This window comes from Oncorhynchus nerka, linkage group LG9b (assembly GCF_034236695.1).
Source record: "Oncorhynchus nerka isolate Pitt River linkage group LG9b, Oner_Uvic_2.0, whole genome shotgun sequence".
In the NCBI taxonomy this organism is placed as follows: Eukaryota; Metazoa; Chordata; class Actinopteri; order Salmoniformes; family Salmonidae; genus Oncorhynchus; species Oncorhynchus nerka.
In genome coordinates, this window is record NC_088424.1 from 32,410,046 (window position 1) to 32,432,672 (window position 22,627).

Genomic DNA, 22,627 nt, shown 5'->3' on the forward strand with positions numbered 1-22,627 from the left:
TCTAAGGCCTCACCTCGGATGTATCCCTCCGCCGTGGAGTGATACCAATATCTTGGAGTGATCCATATACAGTGGGGCAAAAAATTATTTAACAATTATCAATTATCCAACAATTGTGCAAGTTCTCCCACTTAAAGATGAGGCCTGTAATTTTCATCATAGGTACACTTCAACTATGACAGACAAAATAAGAAAAGAAATCCAGAAAATAACATTGTAGGATTTTTAATGAATTTATTTGCAAATTATGGTGGAAAATAAGTATTTGGTCACCTACAAACAAGCAAGATTTCTGGCTCTCACAGACCTGTAACTTCTTCTTTAAGAGGCTCCTCTGTCCTCCACTCGTTACCTGTATTAATGGCACCTGTTTGAACTTGTTATCAGTATAAATGATACCTGTCCACAACCTCAAACAGTCACACTCCAAACTCCACTATGGCCAAGACCAAAGAGCTGTCAAAGGACACCAGAAACAAAATTGTAGACCTGCACCAGGCTGGGAAGACTGAATCTGCAATAAGTAAGCAGCTTGGTTTGAAGAAATCAACTGTGGGAGCAATTATTAGGAAATGGAAGACATACAAGACCACTGATAATCTCCCTCGATCTGGGGCTCCACGCAAGATCTCACCCCGTGGGGTCAAAATGATCATAAGAACGGTGAGCAAAAATCCCAGAACCACACGGGGGGGGGGGAGACCTAGTGAATGTTTGCTAGAGAGCATTTGGATGATCCAGAAGAAGATTGGGAGAATGTCATTTGGTCAGATGAAACCAAAATATAACTTTTTGGTAAAAACTTGTCGTGTTTGGAGGACAAAGAATGCTGAGTTGCATCCAAAGAACACCACACCTACTGTGAAGCATGGGGGTGGAAACATCATGCTTTGGGGCTGTTTTCCTGCAAAGGGACCAGGACGACTGATCCGTGTACAGGAAAGAATGAATGGGGCCATGTATCGTGAGATTTTGAGTGAAAACCTCCTTCCATCAGCAAGGGCATTGAAGATGAAACGTGGCTGGGTCTTTCAGCATGACAATGATCCCAAACACACCGCCCGGGCAACGAAGGAGTGGCTTCGTAAGAAGCATTTCAAGGTCCTGGAGTGGCCTAGCCAGTCTCTAGATCTCAACCCCATAGAAAATCTTTGGAGGGAGTTGAAAGTCTGTGTTGCCCAGCAACAGCCCCAAAACATCATTGCTCAGGAGAACTGCATGGAGGAATGGGCCAAAATACCAGCAACAGTGTGTGAAAACCTTGTGAAGACTTACAGAACACATTTGACATTGCCAACAAAGGGTATATAACAAAGTATTGAGATAAACCTTTTATTGACCAAATACATATTTTCCACCATAATTTGCAAATAAATGTGATTTTCTGGATTTTTTCCATCATAGTTGAAGTGTACCTATGATGAAAATTACAGGCCTCGTCTTTTTAAGTGGGAGAACTTGCACAATTGGTGGCTGACTAAATACTTTGTTGCCCCACTGTAGCTCACAACCTTCATTCTTTCTGTTTTGCTCTAGGACACACACGTCTCCTGAATGGAAGTACATGGAGATAGTTTAGTGCCTAAAACAAGGGGATAAAAACATGTTAAAAGTTCCCTGATCTTTGACATCTCTGAGATATAGGACAGGAAGTTTGTTCTGAAGGAAATTTAGAACAAACTGTGTTCAAAAGCAAACTGCAAGATGGTTTGTCAAAATGTTACAATGGCAATTATTCCTACATGAGTAGAGTTAATGATTAAACCTGTACTCCTCTGGGAAAAAATTGAATAACTAGGACTTAAAACAAGCTAGAATCATACTTGTGGAATTAAAGAATGGTGCACACAATTTTATTTAACGAGTTACACAAAGCAGTGATGGTGTATACAAGTTAGAAAGAGACCAAAAGGGATGGCTAGTAGGGTTCTAATAAAACTACAATTCTCAATCGTTGGAGCAGAGATGACATGCACTCACAAGTACAGCATTACAGGAAAGGTAAAGCAGACAGTCAAATGTAAATGCTTAATATCAAGCATTCTCACCAATAAATCACGTCATCCTAGCAAGCATTCTCTCGCATCAATCAAGTTTTGTTCTCTCCAAACCTAGTGAGAAAAACTGTATATATAGAATAAAGTGTGGATGTGTTTCTCTGAACGGATCAATGTCGTTCTTCCCTGGTCCTCTTCGTGTCCTAACGGAACTGCAGGGGACTGACACGCAGACCAATCACATCTTTTCCGATCTCCGTCACCTTGGAAATAAGGTTCAAGGGTCAGAGATATCACTGGGAAGGTGATGTCTAAACTGTTTAAATACTGACAAAGCAATTAATACAACATTTACATAAAAGCAGGACACTTCTAAATAGGAGGGGCTTTGTGTACATAACACAGTACAGCAGTTCTCTTGACTGACCTGTGTGACCCTGCAGACCTGGCCTTTGTAGGGGGGGCAGTAGCAGGCCCCAGACAGAGGGCACTTCTCCACGGGGCGTCCACGGTATAGGGGCGTGTAGGAGGCAGCGCACAGGTCAAATGGATTGTGGGGGTCGTAGTTCAGCTGGTGAGCATCTGTCAGCGTCTTCTCGCATGCTGCCAAGATCTTGCGTGTCTAAAAGACAGCGATAGAGATGGTAAAAGTGACAATATGGAAATAAATGCATTTATATACAAACAAACAGTTAGATTGTTACCTGCTGTGCCACCTCTGGTTTGGGCCCTAATTCAAGCAAGCGACGGGCAAAACTGGCAGCTGTCTTGAAGTTCTTCAGTTTGAAGAACAGATTTAGTGCCGTACGTAATACCAGGACCATGTGGACTGGCTGGAGACTGCAGTGGGTGAAGTAAGCTGCCATCTGAAAATATCAAACAATCAAATACAATAATTAAAAGACTACTGGGTAGTAAACTCTTATGATTAGAGACTTAACGGTTGAGATGGGAAGTAGAGAAACAATGACAATACCTCACACAGCCTCTTCTGCTGGTCCAATGTGTCTTTAGGCAACTTCTTCCTTTCTGTTTCCAAGGTGAGGCCAACAATGTATTCTCTGCAGATTGTGATCAGCTGCTGAGCCTAAGAGAGACAGTAACCTCAAATCAGGTAACCACCACCAACTACCATCCGGCCCACACTTGATTAACCACAGTAAATAACATTGACCGCAATGAAATCATTTCACTCTAAAACATGTCTGCATACCTCTGCGATCTCCTGCTTGTTGTCGACCACCAGCAGTGGCACAGACAGCAGGATGGCGCGGAAGCGTTCAACGGCCTCCTCAAAGCGGCCGGCAGTGGTGAGCTGGTAGCACTGCTGCAGGCGGGCGATGAGGTCAGAAAGACGAAGACCCACGGCAGGTAGCCCTTGCTTGGTCCCACAGTCCTTCCAGTTCCTCTGGGGGTTACCACGCAGGCAGGGTAGAGAAGGCAGGCCCAGGTAGCAGGTCCGCCCGCGGGACAGAGTCTGCATGAACAGCTGCTTATAGGGCCCAAACTGCACCACCCCAACCTGGTCATGGAGCAACTGAAAAGTAGAGGAAGAGAGAGACTTTGTACTAAAGTATAAACCTGTATAGAATGTGTGTGTGTGCGTGTGTGTAAGCTTACCCTCATGGCGGTCTCAAATGAGCCTGCCAGGACGTGGTCCACAGGGAGCTGGGAGTTGTTGCACCACAGCTGTGTGGGGCTCATGCCCTTAGTGGGCGGGACAAAGAAACCATCTTCAGCCCCTCCTCCAGAGCCAGCTGACAACTCCTAGTGGTAGAGAAAATAAACGTTCTCAAACTGACATGTCATAATTCCTGCTATGATTTGCATTCCTTAAGCCAAATTGTCAAGACAGAACTGATGTCAAAGAAGAGTGAATCATCTCACCAGCTCTGGAGGAAGGTCCAGATCTTCCTCCACCTCCCAACCTCCTCCTTCCTCCTTCGCTGCACCTCCTTCCTCTCCTAATCCATCCTGGGCATCCATGAAGCCATCTGATGGAAACAGAGAAGAGAAATGAGATGAACATAGGAAGAGATTGAGTAACAGGCAGGGTCCATCAGATGTCTCTACTTTCTGCCTGACTCACCCTCATCCAGCTGAAGCTCTGCATCCTCTCCCCAGCCCTCTCCTCCTGGGGCATCAACATCCATGTCTGCAGCCATCTGACCAGCCTTCCCTGAATCACACACACAAAAAAACAAAAACACATTTAACATCTCTACGCAACAAGTACTCTCACCACTTCCCACTCCAACATAAAAACATTTTCAACTTAATACACGCCATGCTGACATGGCACATTACATCACCATTGCATCTAAACATTACATCTAAACTCAAATGAGTGTATGGAGTGTCAGGGCTGAGGACTCACTCACCTTTGGCTGCAATGGCTCCCTCAAAGAAGCCCTTGGACACAGTAAGCAGGGGCCAGTTGGTATCCAGGGGGTTGATAGGTGGTGGTGGCTGCAGCAGCTGGGCATTGAGGTCCACCTCAGGGACAGTCTCCTTCTCCAGGTCAAATGTCTCTTTCAGGGATTCTGCCTCTTCGTCCATCCCGTGGGTAGCAGCAGTCAGATATGCCAGTGACTCTACATATGGAAGACAGCCACACAGAGATCAGAGTTACAGACAAGCAGTTTAGACCAAAAGCACCAGAAACAAGAGTCTTGTGTCAGAAATGTCAAGGGAGTGGGAGAGAGATTGAGGTGTTTGAATTAAGGGGGACTCACTCTGGCCACAGTTCTTCAGTATGCGAACTCTCTCGCTGACGTCCCCCAGATACAGAGCACCCTGGTAGTGTCCACTCATGTCCTTCCTGATCTCAGCTGCAACACCACACAGACGTCTGTCATACAACTGACAAACACACCGTCAGTCAAACAAAAGACAAAAACAACAAAATAATCTCTTACCGATCTTCATCATCTTGCGGAGCTTGGCCAGGTTACCAGTGATGAGGTAGAGGAAGGTGAGCTTGTCGAAGTTCTTGGTCCTCTGGTAGCACATCTCCACGACCTGGTGATGACCCTGCAGCAGTGCAGCCTCGCCCAGCCGCTCCCAGCAGCCCCTCTCATCCAGAGCCTTGGCAGCCTCCAACGCCACCTACAGACACAAAGGAAAAATTACATCACACAGTGTTTCACACAGATGATCTCAAGAGATTCCCAATGAAACCTGGGGTCTCAAACTCACTTCAATGTTGCCACACTCCAGAGCTAGAGTGAAGCGGGTCTTCTCATCCTTGACAAAGTGCAGGGCTACCTCAGGGTAACCCTTCTTCTGCAGGTAGGAGATGATGGACTGGCCAACCAGCTTGGCGTTACGCACCATGTGCAAAACCTGGAGGAGACAAAGGTCAGGGGTCACAAAGTCAGTCTAAAAGAAAAAGAGATGACCATGTTAACTCTAAGAGATAGGAGCACTGAATTGCATCGTTCTCACCTCTTCATATTTGCGGTTGACCAGGGCCAGTTTGAAGCGGTACTCCGTGGGGTCGATGGTCAGCACACGGGGCCTGCATTCACGGTCAAGACAGTAGACGCTGTTGCCTCTGACCCGGGTCACGTAGATGGGCAGGTCCAGAGTCCGGATGATACCATGATCACTACAGACAAGAGTAGAGTGTGATAAGAAAAGTTGGATACTCCCCTCGTCTCTCAAAGGCATCACTGAAGGAGTAAACAGCTTTCATATTCCAGTATGTTCAAAAAGGACTAGGAAGGGAATTAATCAATATACTCTACTTCCAATATACTCGGAATAAAGTGTGCGTTTGTGGCGTCTTGTGCATTACCCTGAGGTGAGGGCGTATTTAATGTGGTTAGATGTGGTGTAAATGAAGACGCCACTCTCGTCCCAGGCTCCACTCTTTACACGGATGTTCTCATGGATGTTGCACAGACTCTCCAGCTTCCTGTTGCAGATCATAATTGCTGCAGAGGAAAGCAGAGATTTATCAACAAATTTAACAGCAGGTAAATCTGGGGTACTAGAGAGCGAGGGAACAGCTAAAAAGGGTGTAAATCTAGGATACATTGTTGACAACAGCTATAGAGAGTGAATTGTGGTATGTTTAAAAACAGCAAGAGGGCCCAAAACCTTGACAGCCAAGCTGTAGAGAAAGTAGAGGACAGATAAGAGTGTAATCCTGATATTGGATCGGAGTGTGTTTAGAGTGTACAGTACGTACCGTGTTTAGCCAGCAGGGCCACGTGGCTGGTGTCAGCACTCCACACCACATACTTGACCTTGGCGATCTTCACGGTGGCCAGCGAGCGTTTCTGCTGCACGTCGAAGAGGGTGACCCCATCTGCGTCGCGTAGCAGCAGGGAGCCTGTCCCGGCGTAAAAGATCTCCTCACAGCTGGGCACCTGCACCTTCTTTACAATCTCATTCTTCAGGTTCTTGATTAGCAGCTGGAGGGAGAGCAGGGTTATTATAGTCATCCTCTGACCACTCAAATGTACCATACCTAAAATTTAGAATAACTACAGCCATTGGCCCAGAAATTACAAATACAATTTAATAATGTGCACACACTTACAGAATGCATGCGGTCCAGAACAGCAAACCTGTTCCTTGCGACCCAGACTGCAGTCAGACCGGAGGACCTCTTCCCCTCAGGAGCTGCAGGAGGGGGAGAAAGAATGAACATGGGTTTAGTGGGTTTTCATAATCTAAAAAACAGGATATGAAACTGGAATTACATTGACACTTCAGATGTTGTCTCGCTATACGAGAGAATAAGGGTGCCGCTTTACCATCTGGGTTCTGAGAGTCGCTCTCTTTGGGAATGGCATACAGGTCATAGGTGCTGTTCTCCAGGTTGGTTGCCCTCTGCAAGAGCAAGACAGCATTACATTTTCAACAACTAAAGAAACGGTGTCTAAATTGAGTGTGTGTGTACAGTCGTGGCCAAAATTTTTGAGAATGACAAATATTCATTTCCAAAGTTTGCTGCTTCAGTGTCTTCAGATATTTTTGTCAGATGTTACTATGGAATACTGAAGTATAATTACAAGCATTTCATAAGTGTCAAAGGCTTTTATTACAATTACATGAAGTTGATGCAAAGAGTCAATATTTAGAGTGTTGACCCTTCTTTTTCAAGACCTCTGCAATCTGCCCTGGCATGCTGTTAATTACATATCCTGACTGATAGCAGCCCATTCTTGCATAATCAATGCTTGGAGTTTGTCAGAATTTGTGGGTTTTTGTTTGTCCACCCGCCTCTTGAGGATTGACCACAAGTTCTCAATGGGGATTACGGTCTGGGGAGTTACCTGGCCATGGGCAAGAAATATTGATGTTTTGTTCCCCGAGCCACTTAGCTATCACTTTTGCCTTATGGCAAGGTGCTCCATCATGCTGGAAAAGGCATTGTTCGTCACCAAACTGTTCCTGGATGGTTGGGAGAAGTTGCTCTCAGAGAATGTTGGTACCATTCTTTATTCATGGCTGTGTTCCTAGGCAAAATTGTGAGTCAGCCCATTCCCTTGGCTGAGAAGCAACCCCACACATGAATGGTCTCAGGATGCTTTACTGTTGGCATGACACAGGACTGATGGTAGTGCTCACCTTGTCTTCTCCGGACATGCTTTTTTCCAGATGCCCCAAACAATCGGAAAGGGGATTCATCAGAGAAAATGACTTGACCCCAGTACTCAGCAGTCCAATCCATGTACCTTTTGCAGAATATCAGTCTGACCCTGATCTTTTTCCTAGAGAGAAGGGGCTTCTTTGCAGCCCTTCTTGAAACCAGGCCATCCTCCAAAAGTCTTCGCCTCATTGTGCGTGCAGATGCACTCACACCTGCCTGCTGCCATTCCTGAGCAAGCTCTGTACTGGTGGTGCCCCGATCCCGCAGCGGAATCAACTTTAGGAGACGGTCCTGGCGCTTGCTAGACTTTCTTGGGCACCCTGAAACCTTCTTCACAACAATTGGACCGCTCTTCTTGAAGTCCTTGATGATCTGATAAATGGTTGATTTAGGTGCAATCTTACTGGCAGCAATATGCTTGCCTGGGAAGCCCTTTTTGTGCAAAGCAATGATGACGTCACGCGTTTCCTTGCAGGTAACCATGCTTGACAGAGGAAGAACAATGATTCCAAGCACCACCCTCCTTTTTAAACTTGGTCTGTTATTCAAACTCAATCAGCATGACAGAGTGATCTCCAGCCTTGTCCTCGTCAACACTCACACCTGTGTTAACGAGAGAAGCACTGACATGATGTCAGCTGGTCCTTTTGTGGCGGGGCTGAAATGTAGTGGAAATGTTTTTGGGGGATTCAGTTCACTTGCATTGCAAAGAGGGACTTTTTTTATCTGATCACTCTTCATAACATTCTAGAGTATATGCAAATTGCCATCATACAAACTGAGGCAGCAGACTTTGTGAAAATTAATATTTGTGTCATTCTCAAAACTTTTGGCCACGACTGTACTGTATAACCTATTATGTGTATGCACTTCTTTTTAAGAGCGAGACTCACAGTGCAGAGCAAGACAGCATTCTCTGCGGGGTTGTAAGACATGCTGAACACTGGGAACTTTGACCCACTAGTAGAAAAACAGAACGTGGTTAGATTCCACATAATGACAAAACCAGCTGACCTCTCGCATTCTTTTACAAAACGGCAGCAGTCACTCATCCTTCAGAACTCAGTTTCAGGACAGTAAAGACTGCAGTATTAAATGAGCATGCATATGCACACACACACACCTGCGCAGCTGCATGACAGCGGTGTCCTTGCTGCTGTTAAAGTCGAGCTGGCGCAGGAAGCGGTCCTTGACATAGTAGAGCATGTTGCCGTACACAGCATAGGCCGGACGCTCACGCTCCAGCTTAAACACCAGCATACCACTGTCATGACCTGGAGGACAAACAGCCTGGTTACACACTCCACTTCTAATTAACAAATGTCTTCAACACACGGTCACTGAAAGACAGTGAAATGAAGGGCAGCATTATTCAGTATGTTTGTCTATCTGCATATGAGGTGGGTCAAGACTTAAGACTATCAGATCCAACCGCCTTACAATGTAATCTACTTCGAGCACATTAAAAAGCCCCATAATGTTATCATTATGTGTAAGTCACTTACCAGCAGCAAATAGATTGAGGTTGGGGTGAGCCCCCAGCACCCAGAAGCGGTCGTGGTCCCTGCGGAAGGTCTGGACACCGGTCCTTTTGGACATGTCCCACACACGGATACTCTTGTCCTCAGAGTTGGACAGGATGAGCTCCTGGCGGGGGTGGAAGACAGCACAGGACACGTTGTTGTAGTGGCCCCTGCAGGTGTCCAGTTCCCACGCCTTGGACTCTGGGGAAGGGGAGAAAGTAAGACAAATCAAGTTAGAAAATTGCTAGGATCTTAAGGATTATTTTTTATTTTTTAAATCAGCAACCAAGTATGTTCTTTAAATAGCACTGTACCTTTATTTTAAAAAATTATCATCTGCAGTTCATAAACACGTACATAGTGAAGACAATTCATTATCTGGGTTGTTCCATGAAATGAGTCCCTTTTTAGATATTTATTTTTTACACTAACACAACCCTTCATGCATAAAGAACCCATGTTCAACTTAATAAAAAACATGTCTTCCCATCTCAAGAGGTTAAATAATAAAAATGACGATAGTAAGTGCCTATTAAGTGTCAAATAAAGTAACAGGGTGAATGGACGCTTCTTGTGTGCAACAGTGAGGGACAATTCAATGAAAGCGTCCCAAAAAATATGAAATTGTTCAAAAAAATTCTAGCCGATCTTTGGGTAAAAGGGTTGACGTGTTATGCTCAACCCACTCAAGTTTTCCACCACAAAACAGAAAATGGCCAAAAAGAGTAATCAGCTCACTTGATTTTACAGTGTGATTTGACTATTAGATGTTCAATGTTTTTTATTTTTATTTTTTTTATTGTTAAAAAGGAATAGTTTCACCTTATTAAAACAAGATTTCAGGTTATGTAACAGGGTTGACCTTAAAATGAATCACATGAAATAAATGTTCAGAAATGACTGTCAACGCAACAAAATAACTCTGGCTTTACAGTAGCTAGGTTTCCATCCAATTAGCGACAGTTTCATGCGAATATTCTAGAATCCACATAAAGAAATGTTGTAGTGTTTTCACCAAACTGACTTGTTGAGGATAAAAATAGGTGCGTGATGAAGAGGTGCACACAAAACATATTTTTTCGGCTTAAGTTTTCATGTACCAAATAAAATTCATTAGTTCAATTGTTGCATTAAATAGCAGATATGACTACTCTAGTCTTCACACGTGCGCACAAGCCAACAGCTCGCAGATACGGTGCGGGTAGGCTAGTCAACATGAGATTATTATGGATAAGCGTGAGAATATTAGTCAAACATCGATCATCATGTCACCAGAATAAGACCCTATATATTTTGTGGAAAGGAGCTTTAACATTACTGTGCACTTTCACCATTACTTATTTAATTTGAAGCCTAATAAACTGAATGGTTTCCCAAGTCGTGGTGGGAGGACCACACACACACACCTTATTATCGTGACTCCCAAGTTTACTTCGGTATGATGATTATTATCGAAGTTTCCACCGCCATTTCTCGCATAATTCATTTTACAGACACAAAAAGATCCCACTATGTCTAACGAACAAATTCTGTCAGCATTAAAAAACAAATTGTACAGAAACTTCCTGTTTCCATCGCAGCTGACATGATTCGTATTTTTATACGGTATGACTTTACTCACATAAAAACTGTGGATTGTCATGACATTGCCCTCTTTGGGTATACAAGCCCCATCCCCCTCTCCCTGCCTCCCCCTTCAACTAGGCTGCTGTGGTCAGAGAGACGTCGTAAATTCCTGAGGATCTCCTCATGGACACACGGTATAGAGAGAGTCAATTTTCATAGAGAACAAAGGAATTTCTTTCTCCTCACAGAACTTGAGGTACGAACAAATTTCATGTTCCGGAGAAAGTATAAAAGATCGGTGAAGAAACCAGCTACGAACTGGTCCGTTTGTTACAACTTGGGGAAGCTCATGGGAGACGGTGTGGCCACATTAGCATAACGCTGTTTACATAATAGTCTCTGATATGAGGTTTACATCTAATTGTTGTATAAGAGGAATGAGTGAGTATGATACTGTTTACACAATTTTACAATGTGATTTTGGACTGTTTAATGAAGGAAAACTCAAAAAGGGAATTGGAGTTAACTAAATCAGAGGACCGCCCCTGAGCCCAGTTGGGGTCAGGCATCCTGGGACAGCCCTTTTCTGCAATTCCCGAATAAAACCCAACTTTGAGAAATGATCAGCAGACCATGTTTTTCTCCATTAGGAGGACGAAAGTTGTAGACCAATCTTTTAACCATACCACGTGGTTAAACTCTTAGACTATCGATACCAACAGAATAAGAACAAGTCTTTGATATTAATTACTAGTCTGCAGCTAGGAATTCGGTATCATTGAACGCAAAGAACGACAACCGCCGAAACATCCATTCTATAACAAATGAATTAATGTCACTGAACTATCCCCTCTAACCAAGACAGAGAGGACAAAACTCTCCAACTGAAACTAACTTTTCACCAGCGATCCAGACACACTGAGCGTTTATATTAATATTGATTGCAATTGTTCCCGAATGAGTGAGCGTTCATGTGCAAAGGATTAGCATTTCAATTGTTAAAATTATCACTTTGTAGTGACTTCTTAGTCGACTCCCACTTCCCCTTTTGTCTAACAAGCCGCCATGCCGGTTTAGCCCACTATGGCACATTCTCCTATAATTTCTTGTAACCATATTGACTTTGTTTGTTTGTTTATGCATTTCTGTGAATTACTTAGTTAGTAATAAATAAATGATTTAAGACAATTGATGTATGGATGACTCCTAGTGAAGACTGGGTTCGTGCAGATAACCAACAATTTACGACTTTTGGAAAGAGACTAACGTGAGGTAAAGTAAATCATTAATTAATTTGAAGACTAATTGATCAGATAAAATATCTGAAAAGTTATTTTAGGAAATAATAACTTTGTAATCTGAATATTTTTCCTTGGTGCCCCGACTTCCTAGTTAATTACAGTTACATGATTAATCAGTTGATTGCGTAATACTAATTACAGAGACTCTTTGATAAAAACTATAAGTCTTCAATTTAATGATGGCAAAGACACGACAGGATGGATACAGTGTTAATGATGGTGAAAAAATGTTGGGGTTAAAACTTTAGGGCTAGGGGGCAATATTCGGAAATTCAGATGAATTACGTGCCCAAAGTAAACTGCCTTCTACTCAGGCCCAGAAGCTCAGATATGCATATAATTGGTAGCATTGGATAGAAAAGTCTGAAGTTTCTAAAACTGTTAAAATAATGTCTGTGAGTATAACAGAACTGATATGGCTGGTGAAAACAGAGGAAAATCCATCCAGATTTTTTATTTTAGGTCACAGGCCATTTCAATGCTAGTCTATGGGGATATACAAATAACTATCTCCCAGATTGCAGTTCCTATGTCTTCCACTAGATGTCAGTCCCTAGAAAGGGTTTCAGGCTTGTTTTTTTTTTTAAAATTAGCATGTAGTTGTAGTTTTTCAATGTCTCTCATCAGGACTCTAGTCTTGTGGCGCGTGTGAATGAGGGCGCGCACTTCGTTATTTATCTCTGGTATTGAACATACAATTTAAGACAGAATGTAGTATCGTTTATTTACATATTAGGGTACCTGAGGATTGATTAGAAACGTTGTTTGACTTGTTTGGAAGAAGTTTACCGGTAACTTTTGGGATTCCTTCGTCTGCATGTTGAACGAGTGGATTACTGAATCAAACGCGCCAAATAAACTGACTTTTTGGGGATATAAAGAAGGACTTTATCAAACAAAACGACCATTTGTTGTGTAGCTGGTACCCGTGGGATTGCAAACAGAGGATGATCTTCAAAGTGAAGTGATTTATTTTAGCGCCATTTCTAATTTATGTGGCACCTCTGCTGGTTTGAAAAATGTTTTTAATGCTGGTGTAAGCGGGGAGCTGTCAGATAATCGCATGGTATGCTTTCGCTGTAAAGCCTTTTTGAAATCTGACAACGCGATTGGATTAACAAGAAATTAAGCTTTTAAAACGATATAAGACACTTGTATTTTCATGAATGTTTAATATTACGATTGTTGTAATTTTGAATTTCGCGCTCTGCAATTTCACCGGATGTTGTGGAGGTGGGATGCTAGCCCAAAGAGGTTTAATTAAGTTGTTAAAATGTTGCTATGTCATAGAGGGTGCACAGAGGGACATGTCGAAATACCGAATTTTGGCAGTTTAGCAAGTCTTTATTCATATTTTTTTTTTTAAATGAATGTATTCAATTGCAAGAATTTCATGGAATGATCTATTCTACTTACCGTTCATCCTCCAGATCTTGACCTGCCGGTCGTCAGCCCCTGAGACGATGAGGGGCATGGTGGGATGGAAGGCGGCCCAGTTGACCCCACGATCGTGACCCTGCAGGGAGAGAGGGAAACTCACATGGCTCACAACTGGCCCAGACTTTATCTTAATAAGCACAAACTCCTGGGCCTACCAATAACATTACTGTTCATTTCAGTGACCTGCTCAGTGCTCACAACTAAAGTACCATTAATAGACAGCAATGTCTTACAGAGAGACTCAAAACAGACTAACCTCGAGCACGTGTTTGACAACGGCATCGGATGCTCCGAACAGATCGACACCAGAGATGCCTCGCACATCAGTTTCCACGGCCCCGGGAGAGAGGTTCTTCTTCCTCAGACCTGGAACCAACATGCATAGCACCACGCACAAGGGGGATCCATATACGTGTTACACAGGGGCACCCAGATACAGGTCAGGGAGAAAGAACATGATACACTCTAAAATAGATACCATCAACAAAAGGCAAAGATAGAGGTTTCTGATCATTCTAACACACAAACGTAGCTGTTGAATTACCGAACACACACACACACACACACACGCTGAAGAGCAAGGACACAACCAGTGTTCTCGGTGTGGTCCTAACTCGAGTACAGGAGGAACACTATCACCATATTTAGCACATCAAAATCATTGAGATGATTGAGATGATTGTTGATTAATTAATTAATCAACAAACACAAAGAGCGTCACAGTTCTCCTATCATTGGATTACAGTTAATCTAGGGCTGACCCAAATTATTCGACTGGTTGATAGGCTGAACAATTCTTTTAAAAATAAAAATTGAGCGGTAGACTAATTGTTTGCTACTGTCTGTCAATTCTCCCATTAATACAGTACCAGTCAAAAGTCTGGACACATACGTATTCAAGGGTTAATTTAATTTTGTACTATATTGTAGAATAATAGTGAAGACATCAAAACTATAAAATAACGCATGGAATCATGTAGTACCCAAAAATGTGTTAACAGATATTTTATATTTGAGATTCTTCAAAGTAGCCATTGTTTACCTAGATCACAGCTTTGTACACTCTTGGCATTCTCTCAACCTCCTTCACCTGGAATGCTTTTCCAACAGTCTTGAAGGAGTTCCCACATATGTTGAGCACTTGTTGGCTGCTTTTCCTTGCCTCTGTGGTCCAACTCATCCCAAACCATCTCAATAGGGTTGAGGTCAGGTGATTGTGGAGGCCAGGTCATCTGATGCAGCACTCCATCACTCTCCTTCTTGGTCAAATAGCCCTTACATAGCACGGAGGTGTGTTTTGGGTCAATGTCCTGTTGAAAAACAAATGATCGTCCCATCTGTCTTGTGCTTAGTGGGACTGAGTACATTTACATTTAAGTCATTTAGCAGACGCTCTTATCCAGAGCGACTTACAAATTGGTGCGTTCACCTTAAGACATCCAGTGGAACAGCCACTTTACAATAGTGCATCTAAATATTTTAAGGGGGGTGAGAAGGATTACTTTATCCTATCCTAGGTATTCCTGAAAGAGGTGGGGTTTCAGGTGTCTCCGGAAGGTGGTGATTGACTCCGCTGTCCTGGCGTTGTGAGGGAGTTTGTTCCACCATTGGGGGGCCAGAGCAGCGAACAGTTTTGACTGGGCTGCGCGGGAACTGTACTTCCTCAGTGGTAGGGAGGCGAGCAGGCCAGAGGTGGATGAACGCAGTGCCCTTGTTTGGGTGTAGGGCCTGATCAGAGCCTGGAGGTACTGAGGTGCCGTTCCCCTCACAGCTCCGTAGGCAAGCACCATGGTCTTGTAGCGGATGCGAGCTTCAACTGGAAGCCAGTGGAGAGAGCGGAGGAGCGGGGTGACGTGAGAGAACATAAGTATTGTGAGTATTGCTGCAGAATGCTGTGGTAGCATGCTGGTTAAGTGTGCCTTGAATTCTAAATACATCACACAGCGTCAACAGCAAAGCACCCCCACACCACCTCCTCCATGCTTCAAGGTTGGAACCACACATGCAGAGAGCATCCGTTCACCTACTCTGCATCTCACAAAGAAGTGGCAGTTGGAACCAAAATCTCAAATTTGGCCTCATGAGACCAAAGGACAGATTTCCACCGGTCTAATGTCCATTGCTCGTGTTTCTTGGCCCAAGCAAGTCTCTTATTATTGTTGTCCTTTATGAGTGGTTTCTTTGTAGCAATTCAACCATGAAGACCTGATTCCGCAGTCTCTTCTGAACAGTTGATGTTGAGCTGTGTCGCGTTACTTGAACTCTGTGAAGCATTTATTTGGGCTGCAATTTCTGAGGCTGTTAACTCTAATGAACTTGTCCTCTGAGGCAGAGGTAACTCTGGGTCTTCATTCCCTGTGGCAGTCCTCATGAGAGACAGTTTCATCATAGTGCTTGATGGTTTTTGTGACTGCATTTGAAGAAACTTTCAAAGTTCTTGACATTTTCTGGATTGACTGACCTTCATGCCTTAAAAATAATGGACTGTCGTTTCTCTTCGCTTATTTGAACTGTTCTTGACATAATATGGGCGTGGCTTTTTATTGTCCCCAGCACAAGGTGCACCTGTGAAATGATCATGCTGTTTAATCAGCTTCTTGATATGCCACACCTGTCAGGTGAATGGATTATCTTGGTAAAGGAGAAATGTTCAGAAATAAGCTTTTTGTGCATATGCAACATATCCGGGATCTTTTATTTCAGCTCATGAAACATGGGACCAACACTTTAAAAGTTGCGTTCACATGTTTTGATTTCAGTGTAAAATGTGCCCATTTGGGGATCTGATAGTATTTCTGATTGGCTTAATGCACCACCACTAATGAGCTGTGGAGCTTTGAGAATGAAAATAATTCCTCGATGCATTTGACCCCCCCCAGGCCTCTCACTTTTGATAACGACTCAGCATGAGTGAAAAATGTCATGCTCTGATTCAGTAGAAACGTCACAAAACTGCCTACCTGATTTCTTTCTATCCCTCGCAACTGGCCCAGAATATGATATACAATGTTGCAAGGAGTTTCAGGCTGGACCTAAGTTATGTTGATATAATGTTTAAAGTTCATTGCAGACAGGCCGCGCTAGCCAATGTGATTTATAGGATATTTATTTTTATCCAGAAATGTATCATGAAATGTTTGTTGGCTTTATTGGCTATTTTTCATAGTTGGCACTATAAGTTATTTTTGTCATTTAGATTTGGATAGCATTTTGACTAACCTCATGACAAAGACAAATGGGCATTTGAAAACCATAACTGGCACACAGATCGGTAGAAATGGTAAGATAAATTGGCATTCTACACGAAAAAGTTTGCAAACTCCTCATGTAGCCTATTACCAGCAACTTCAGGAGTGTAACGGCAGAATCTGCGAAAGCCAATATGAGCGGGAGGAGGATGGTCGAGTCATGTGTGTCTTATTTTAGAAAACAGTGAGCTTAACGCATCAGACAAGCTCAATGCATATTTAGTTGATTTTATTAAAACACATAGGGTGTCTATATATGGAAAACCACAATTGGTCTAAAGAACAGACAACCTTCGGTAGACCAAGACAATTTTCCAGTCGGGGCAGCCCTAAATTAATCAAATCACAAAAGAGATGACACCCAGGACTCGAGTCAGAACACACACTTAATCTAGAGTAAACAGTCTGCGTCAGTGTCTCCAGCCCAGAGAAATCACGTGGTGAACAGATAACCCAACAGGATCAAGAAGAGGATTCATGAAGGAGAACTGCACTAGGAACCCATGTGCAGGTGTGGATGTTTCCTGGGGGAGCATGGGGACAGGTGACAAGCGGAAGTGGGAAGAGGTGGATTTGATCGATGGGCTGGTGGAGGTGGTGGTTGGGGTTGTAAAGAGGTGCTCTGATGGGGCGTTGAATGTCAGGAGGGTGAGTAGTATGAGTCCATGCTTGGGTTAGATAGTGCTACAAACAAAACATCTTACTGCTGCTGTGAGGTTTCTGTCATGCAAAGAGTTCATGCTTCCTGACCAACAAGCTTATCATTTACCAGTCAAAGTAATCTAAAGCAGGGATGTTATGGCTACTTACAGTATTACTTACTGACTGTGCCATGGAGACATTGTGCGCTGCACAGATTGAGCATTATATCGTGCAGGTTTATTAGTTATTATAAACTGGGTGGTTCGAGCCCTGAATGCTGATTGATACAGTATACCATGGCTGTCAGCCAGACCGTATACCACAGATATGACAAGACATTTATTTTTACTGCACTAATTACATTGGTAACCAGTTTATAATAGTAATAAGGCACCTCTGGGGTTTGTGGTATATGGCCAAATTACCACAGCTAAGGGCTGTGTCCAGGCACTCAGTTGCGCACAAGAACCCTTTACTGTGGTATATTGGTTGTATACCACACCCCCTGGGGCCTTATTGCTTAATTAGTACGTTTGTGAGGTGTGTTCTTCTCATCAATGAGAGCAGTTAGTAGTGAGTGGTAGCACAGAGCTGATGGCTAATACAGTTTACTTGGGGTATTTGAGGGGTGCAATTGTGATGGCCAACAGCCTGGTGACAGGATTACATGTAGTGTGTGTGTGTTGAGAATGAGGTAGGACATTTAGAGACCTAAAATGGGTCAGTGAATGGGAAGAGTGAAAGAATGACAGAAAGACAGGCAAGACACACCAAAGAAAAGTAGATATTAAAACATGCAGAAGCACAGAAACACCTCTCCCATATTCTCGCTCTCCATATTTCTCACATCACCTAGTGTTACCTTTCTTACCTCATTTTAATCCACTCTACAAATCTTCAGTGAAAGGTATTTAGTTCTGTTCATAACTAGGCTCTCTTCATCAGTTTTCCTTATTCTAAAACTATCATTTTCACTCTATTCAACTGTCCATCTCAACTAAGGAGAGGTGTTTCTGCAAAAAGCCCAGAGATTAATTCTCTACAAGGAGAGGAAGGAGGGGTTAAGGACGTGTCTCCGCCTTCCACTCCATACCACCCAGCCCCATCCCCAAACCTCACTGCCCACCCTCAACCCTGAGTCCCATCCCCACGCCCTCACCGGAGATATCCCACACACGCACGGTCTGGTCCAGGCTGGCCGACACCACTAGGTCCTCAGAGGGGTGGAACTGAGCACACATCACATAGTGATTATGCCCTGTCAGTACACTGCAGGACAGAAACACAGAAATTACATAAGAATTTACAATTAGAAAAACAATAGACAAGTGTTTCAGTGAGGTGCCAACACTTGGCTCAGGCACTGACTTACCAGACACAGGTCCTGGACTGCCAGTTCCAGATACGTATTGTCTGGTCATCTGAGGCACTCAAAATCCATGGATACTCCTGGAGAAAGGAAAGGAATTCATTTCAGAATGCATTATTAGGCCTATATGGAATTCTATGCAAGAACATGAAACTATGGGATAAACATGACATTTAAAGGTTGGGTCTTCGTGTAAGTGACAACAGAATGGATGTAGGCTAGCCATTGAGAGTGAAAAAATAAGAAGGACTCACATGATGGAAGAAGGTGGTGCGGATGTAGTCCAGGTGCCCAAGAAGAGTGAAGAGGCAACGCCGCAGCTTGTAGTTCCACACCTGGTAAAGGGAGATCAATCGTAAATGGTGCAGTGACATCACAGTTTTCCAGTACGTTTTAGAATGTATTCTCAATGAAAACATGTATGAATGAGAATGTGAGGGTGTATGAATGACTAACCTTGATTTTGTAGTCATCTCCTCCAGACACAAACAGAGGCTGTTGCTTGTGGAAATCAATTCCTCTGACAGGTCCTTCACAATAAAATCACAATCATCATCAATAATCAAAGTCAATTACATTTATGTTAATTAAGAAATGTGAAAAACATTTTTACCATCATGCTCATCGAACTTGTCAATCAGTGTGCACATCCGATAGTCCCACAACTGGATGACTCCATTGTGAAGACTAGCAAGGATCCAGGGCCGTTTAGGGTGGAAACTCAGCCCTATGGAATAGAAATGTTTTCAGAAAGTTAGCTTACTAACGTTAGTAAGTTAGACACCAATGAATGGCAAAAGTTTAATCAAGTAAACCATCAATGATACACATGCAGATCACATGAATGAGGTTGAAAACTAGCGGAGGTATGAACCCAATTTGTAAGTCGCTCTGGATAAGAGCGTCTGCTAAATGACTTAAATGTAAATGTAACTGAAAGTGTTAACTGGCTAGCTAACATTAGCTGGCTAACGTTAGCTAGTTAACATTAGCTGAGCTAGCATACGTTTCCTTGGTAGCAGCTAACGTTAAGTCATGAATGATAAAAAGTGATATGACATTGCTAATCGTATCAATAACTTCGTCTTATCAATTAACCACTAAAAAAATGACAACAATTTTCATGGGCAACATCGTTAGCTAGCTAACAGGCTGCTAACGTAACGTTACCTTTCACACGGGCCGACTTCGTCTCGAATTTGGTCAACATCACAGGAAAGCAATGATAACTATATATGAATCTGTCAAATTCACTCTGAAAATTTTAACCCTTATTTTTCGCAGACTGGTCTCCCAACTGCTGCTTTAGCCCATTTACTTCTCCCGAATGTTTCCTGACACGTCGACCTGTGTTGGTGCAATGTCTTCCTGTTTGGGAACAATAAAGTTCATATTAATGGTGCTTTCACGACAACTGGGAACCCGGGGGGAAAAAAAGACCATGTTTAGCACTAACTGAAGTTTATTTAGTGCTTTATCCAGGTAGCCGGAAAGTAGAGCATTGCAGTAGTCTAATCAAGAAGTGACAAAAGCATGGATTAATTTTTAAGCATCATTTTTAGACGGAAAGTTTCTGATTTTTGTGATGTTCCGTGGATGGAAAGAAGCTGTCCTTGAAAGTCTTGATATGTTTGTCAAAAGAGAGATCAGGGTCCAGAGTAATGCCAAGGTCCTTCACAGTTTTATTTGAGATGACTGTACAACCATCAAGATTAATTGTCAGATCCAACAGAAGATCTCTTAGTTTATTGGGACCTATAACTAGCATCTATGTTTTGTTCGAGTTTAAAAGTAAAACATTTGCCTTCATTCACTTCCTTATGTCTGATAGGATAAAGTAATCCTTCTCACCCCCCTTAAAAGATTTAGATGCACTATTGTAAAGTGGCTGCTCCACTGGATGTCATAAGGTGAATGCACCAATTTGTAAGTCGCTCTGGATAAGAGCGTCTGCTAAATGACTTAAATGTAATGTAAATGTCTGAAACACAGGCTTCCAGGGAGGGCAATTTTGGGGATTCACCATGATTCATTGAAATGTACAGCTGTGTATCAACCGCGTAGCAGTGAAAGTTAACATTATGTTTCCGAATGACATCACCAAGAGGTAAAATATATAGTGAAAACAATAGTGGTCCTAAACGGAACCTTGAGGAACACCGAAATTTACAGTTGATTTGTCAGAGGACAAACCATCCACAGAGACAAACTGATATCTTTCCGACAGATAAGACCTAAACCAGGCCAGAACTTGTCCGTGTAGACCAATTTGGGTTTTCAATCTCTCCAAAAGAATGTGGTGATCGATGGTATCAAAAGCAGCACTAAGGTCTAGGAGCAGGGGGACAGATGGAGAGCCTTGGTCTGACGCCATTAAAAGGTAATTTACCACCTTCATGAGTAAAGTCTCAGTGCTATAATGGGGTCTAAAACCAGACTGAAGCATTTCGTATACATATTTTGTCTTCAGGAAGCTAGTGAGTTGCTGCGCAACAGCTTTTTCTAAAATGTTTGAGAGGAATGGGAGACTTGATATAGGCCGATAGTTTTTTATATCTTCTGTGTCAAGGTTTGGCTTTTTCAAGAGAGGCTTTTAGAGAGGTTGGTAAACATCCGGTGGATAGGGAGCCATTTATTATGTTCAACATAGGAGGGCCAAGCACAGGAAGCAGCTCTTTCAGTAGTTTAGTTGGAATAGGGTCCAGTATGCAGCTTGAAGGTTTAGAGACCATGACTATTTTCATCAATGTGTCAAGAGATATAATATTAAAAGACTTGAGTGTCTCCCTTGATCCTAGGTCCTGGCAGTGTTGTGCAGACTCAGGGCAACTGAGTTTTGGAGAAATAAGCAGATTTAAAGAGAAGTCCGTAATTTGCGTCAAAGAAGTTCATGAATTTATCACTGCTGACTTGAAAGCCATCCTCTCTTGGGGAATGCTGCTTTTTAGTTAGCTTTGCGACAGTATCAAAATACATTTTGGATTGGTCTTACTTTCATCAATTAAGTCGGATGATTGAGCAGCAGTGAGGGCTCTTCGATACTGCACGGTACTGTCTTTCCAAGAAAATCTGAAGATTTCCAATTTAGTGTAGGGCCATTTCCGTTCCAATTTTCTGGAAGCTTGCTTCAGGGCTCTGATATTTTCTGTATACCAGGGAGCTAGTTTCTTATGACAAACGTTTTTTGTTTTTAGGGGTGCAACTGCATCTAGGGTATTACGCAAGGTTAAATTAAGTTCCTCAGTTGGGTGGTTAACTGATGGTTGTACTCTAACGTCCTTGGGTAGGTGGAGGGAGTGGAAGGGCATCTAGGAATCTTTGGGTTGTCTGAGAATTTATAGCACGGCTTTTGATGATCCTTGGTTGGGGTCTGAGCAGATTATTTGTTGCGATTGCAAATGTAAATAAATTGTGGTCCGATATTTATTCTACAGGACACAACAAGGTCCAGAGTATGACTGTGGCAGTGAGTAGGTCCAGAGACATGTTGGACCAAACCCACTGAGTCGATGATGGCTCCGAAATCCTTTTGGAGTGTGTCTGAGGACTTTTCCATGTGAATATTAAAGTCACCAAAAATGTGAATATTTTCTGCCATGACTACAAGGTCCAATAAGAATTCAGGGAACTCATTGAGGAACGCTGTATACGGCCCAGGAGGCCTGTAAACAGTAGCTATAAAAAGTGATTGAGTAGATCTCTCTTTATGTAGTGTTGTCTCTCTTGTCGTGATGTGTGTTTTGTCCTATATATTTTGTTTTAAATCCCAGCCTCCGTCCCCGCAAGAGGCCTTTTGCCTTCTAGTAGGCAATCATTGTAAATAATAATATGTTCTTAACGGACTTGCCTAGTTAAATAAAGGTTAAATAAAAATAAAAAACCTCAATAATGTACATTTTAAAAATGTATCAATTGGACATCATGTGTACACAACTA

The 22,627-nt window shown here is 42.8% G+C and overlaps 1 protein-coding gene across 1 annotated transcript; it reads right to left on the bottom strand.

Annotated features, from left to right (window-relative positions):
- Positions 1 to 1,318: 1,318 nt before the first annotated feature.
- On the bottom strand, positions 1,319 to 20,074 carry LOC115114653 (coatomer subunit alpha). Its single transcript, XM_029643068.2, has 28 exons — positions 19,862 to 20,074; positions 19,305 to 19,418; positions 19,148 to 19,221; positions 18,946 to 19,026; positions 18,695 to 18,771; positions 18,482 to 18,591; positions 13,689 to 13,798; positions 13,409 to 13,508; positions 9,108 to 9,326; positions 8,726 to 8,876; positions 8,496 to 8,562; positions 6,764 to 6,839; positions 6,547 to 6,629; positions 6,193 to 6,418; positions 5,797 to 5,935; positions 5,445 to 5,607; positions 5,196 to 5,342; positions 4,916 to 5,105; positions 4,733 to 4,828; positions 4,379 to 4,591; positions 4,087 to 4,176; positions 3,885 to 3,991; positions 3,618 to 3,764; positions 3,211 to 3,534; positions 2,974 to 3,084; positions 2,702 to 2,863; positions 2,425 to 2,619; positions 1,319 to 2,260 (listed from the first exon to the last, which is right to left on the bottom strand). The coding sequence occupies exons 1-28, from the start codon at positions 19,899 to 19,901 to the stop codon at positions 2,201 to 2,203; spliced, it is 3,672 nt and encodes a 1,223-aa protein (XP_029498928.2). The 5' UTR covers positions 19,902 to 20,074; the 3' UTR covers positions 1,319 to 2,200.
- Between the last annotated feature and the right edge of the window lie 2,553 nt (positions 20,075 to 22,627).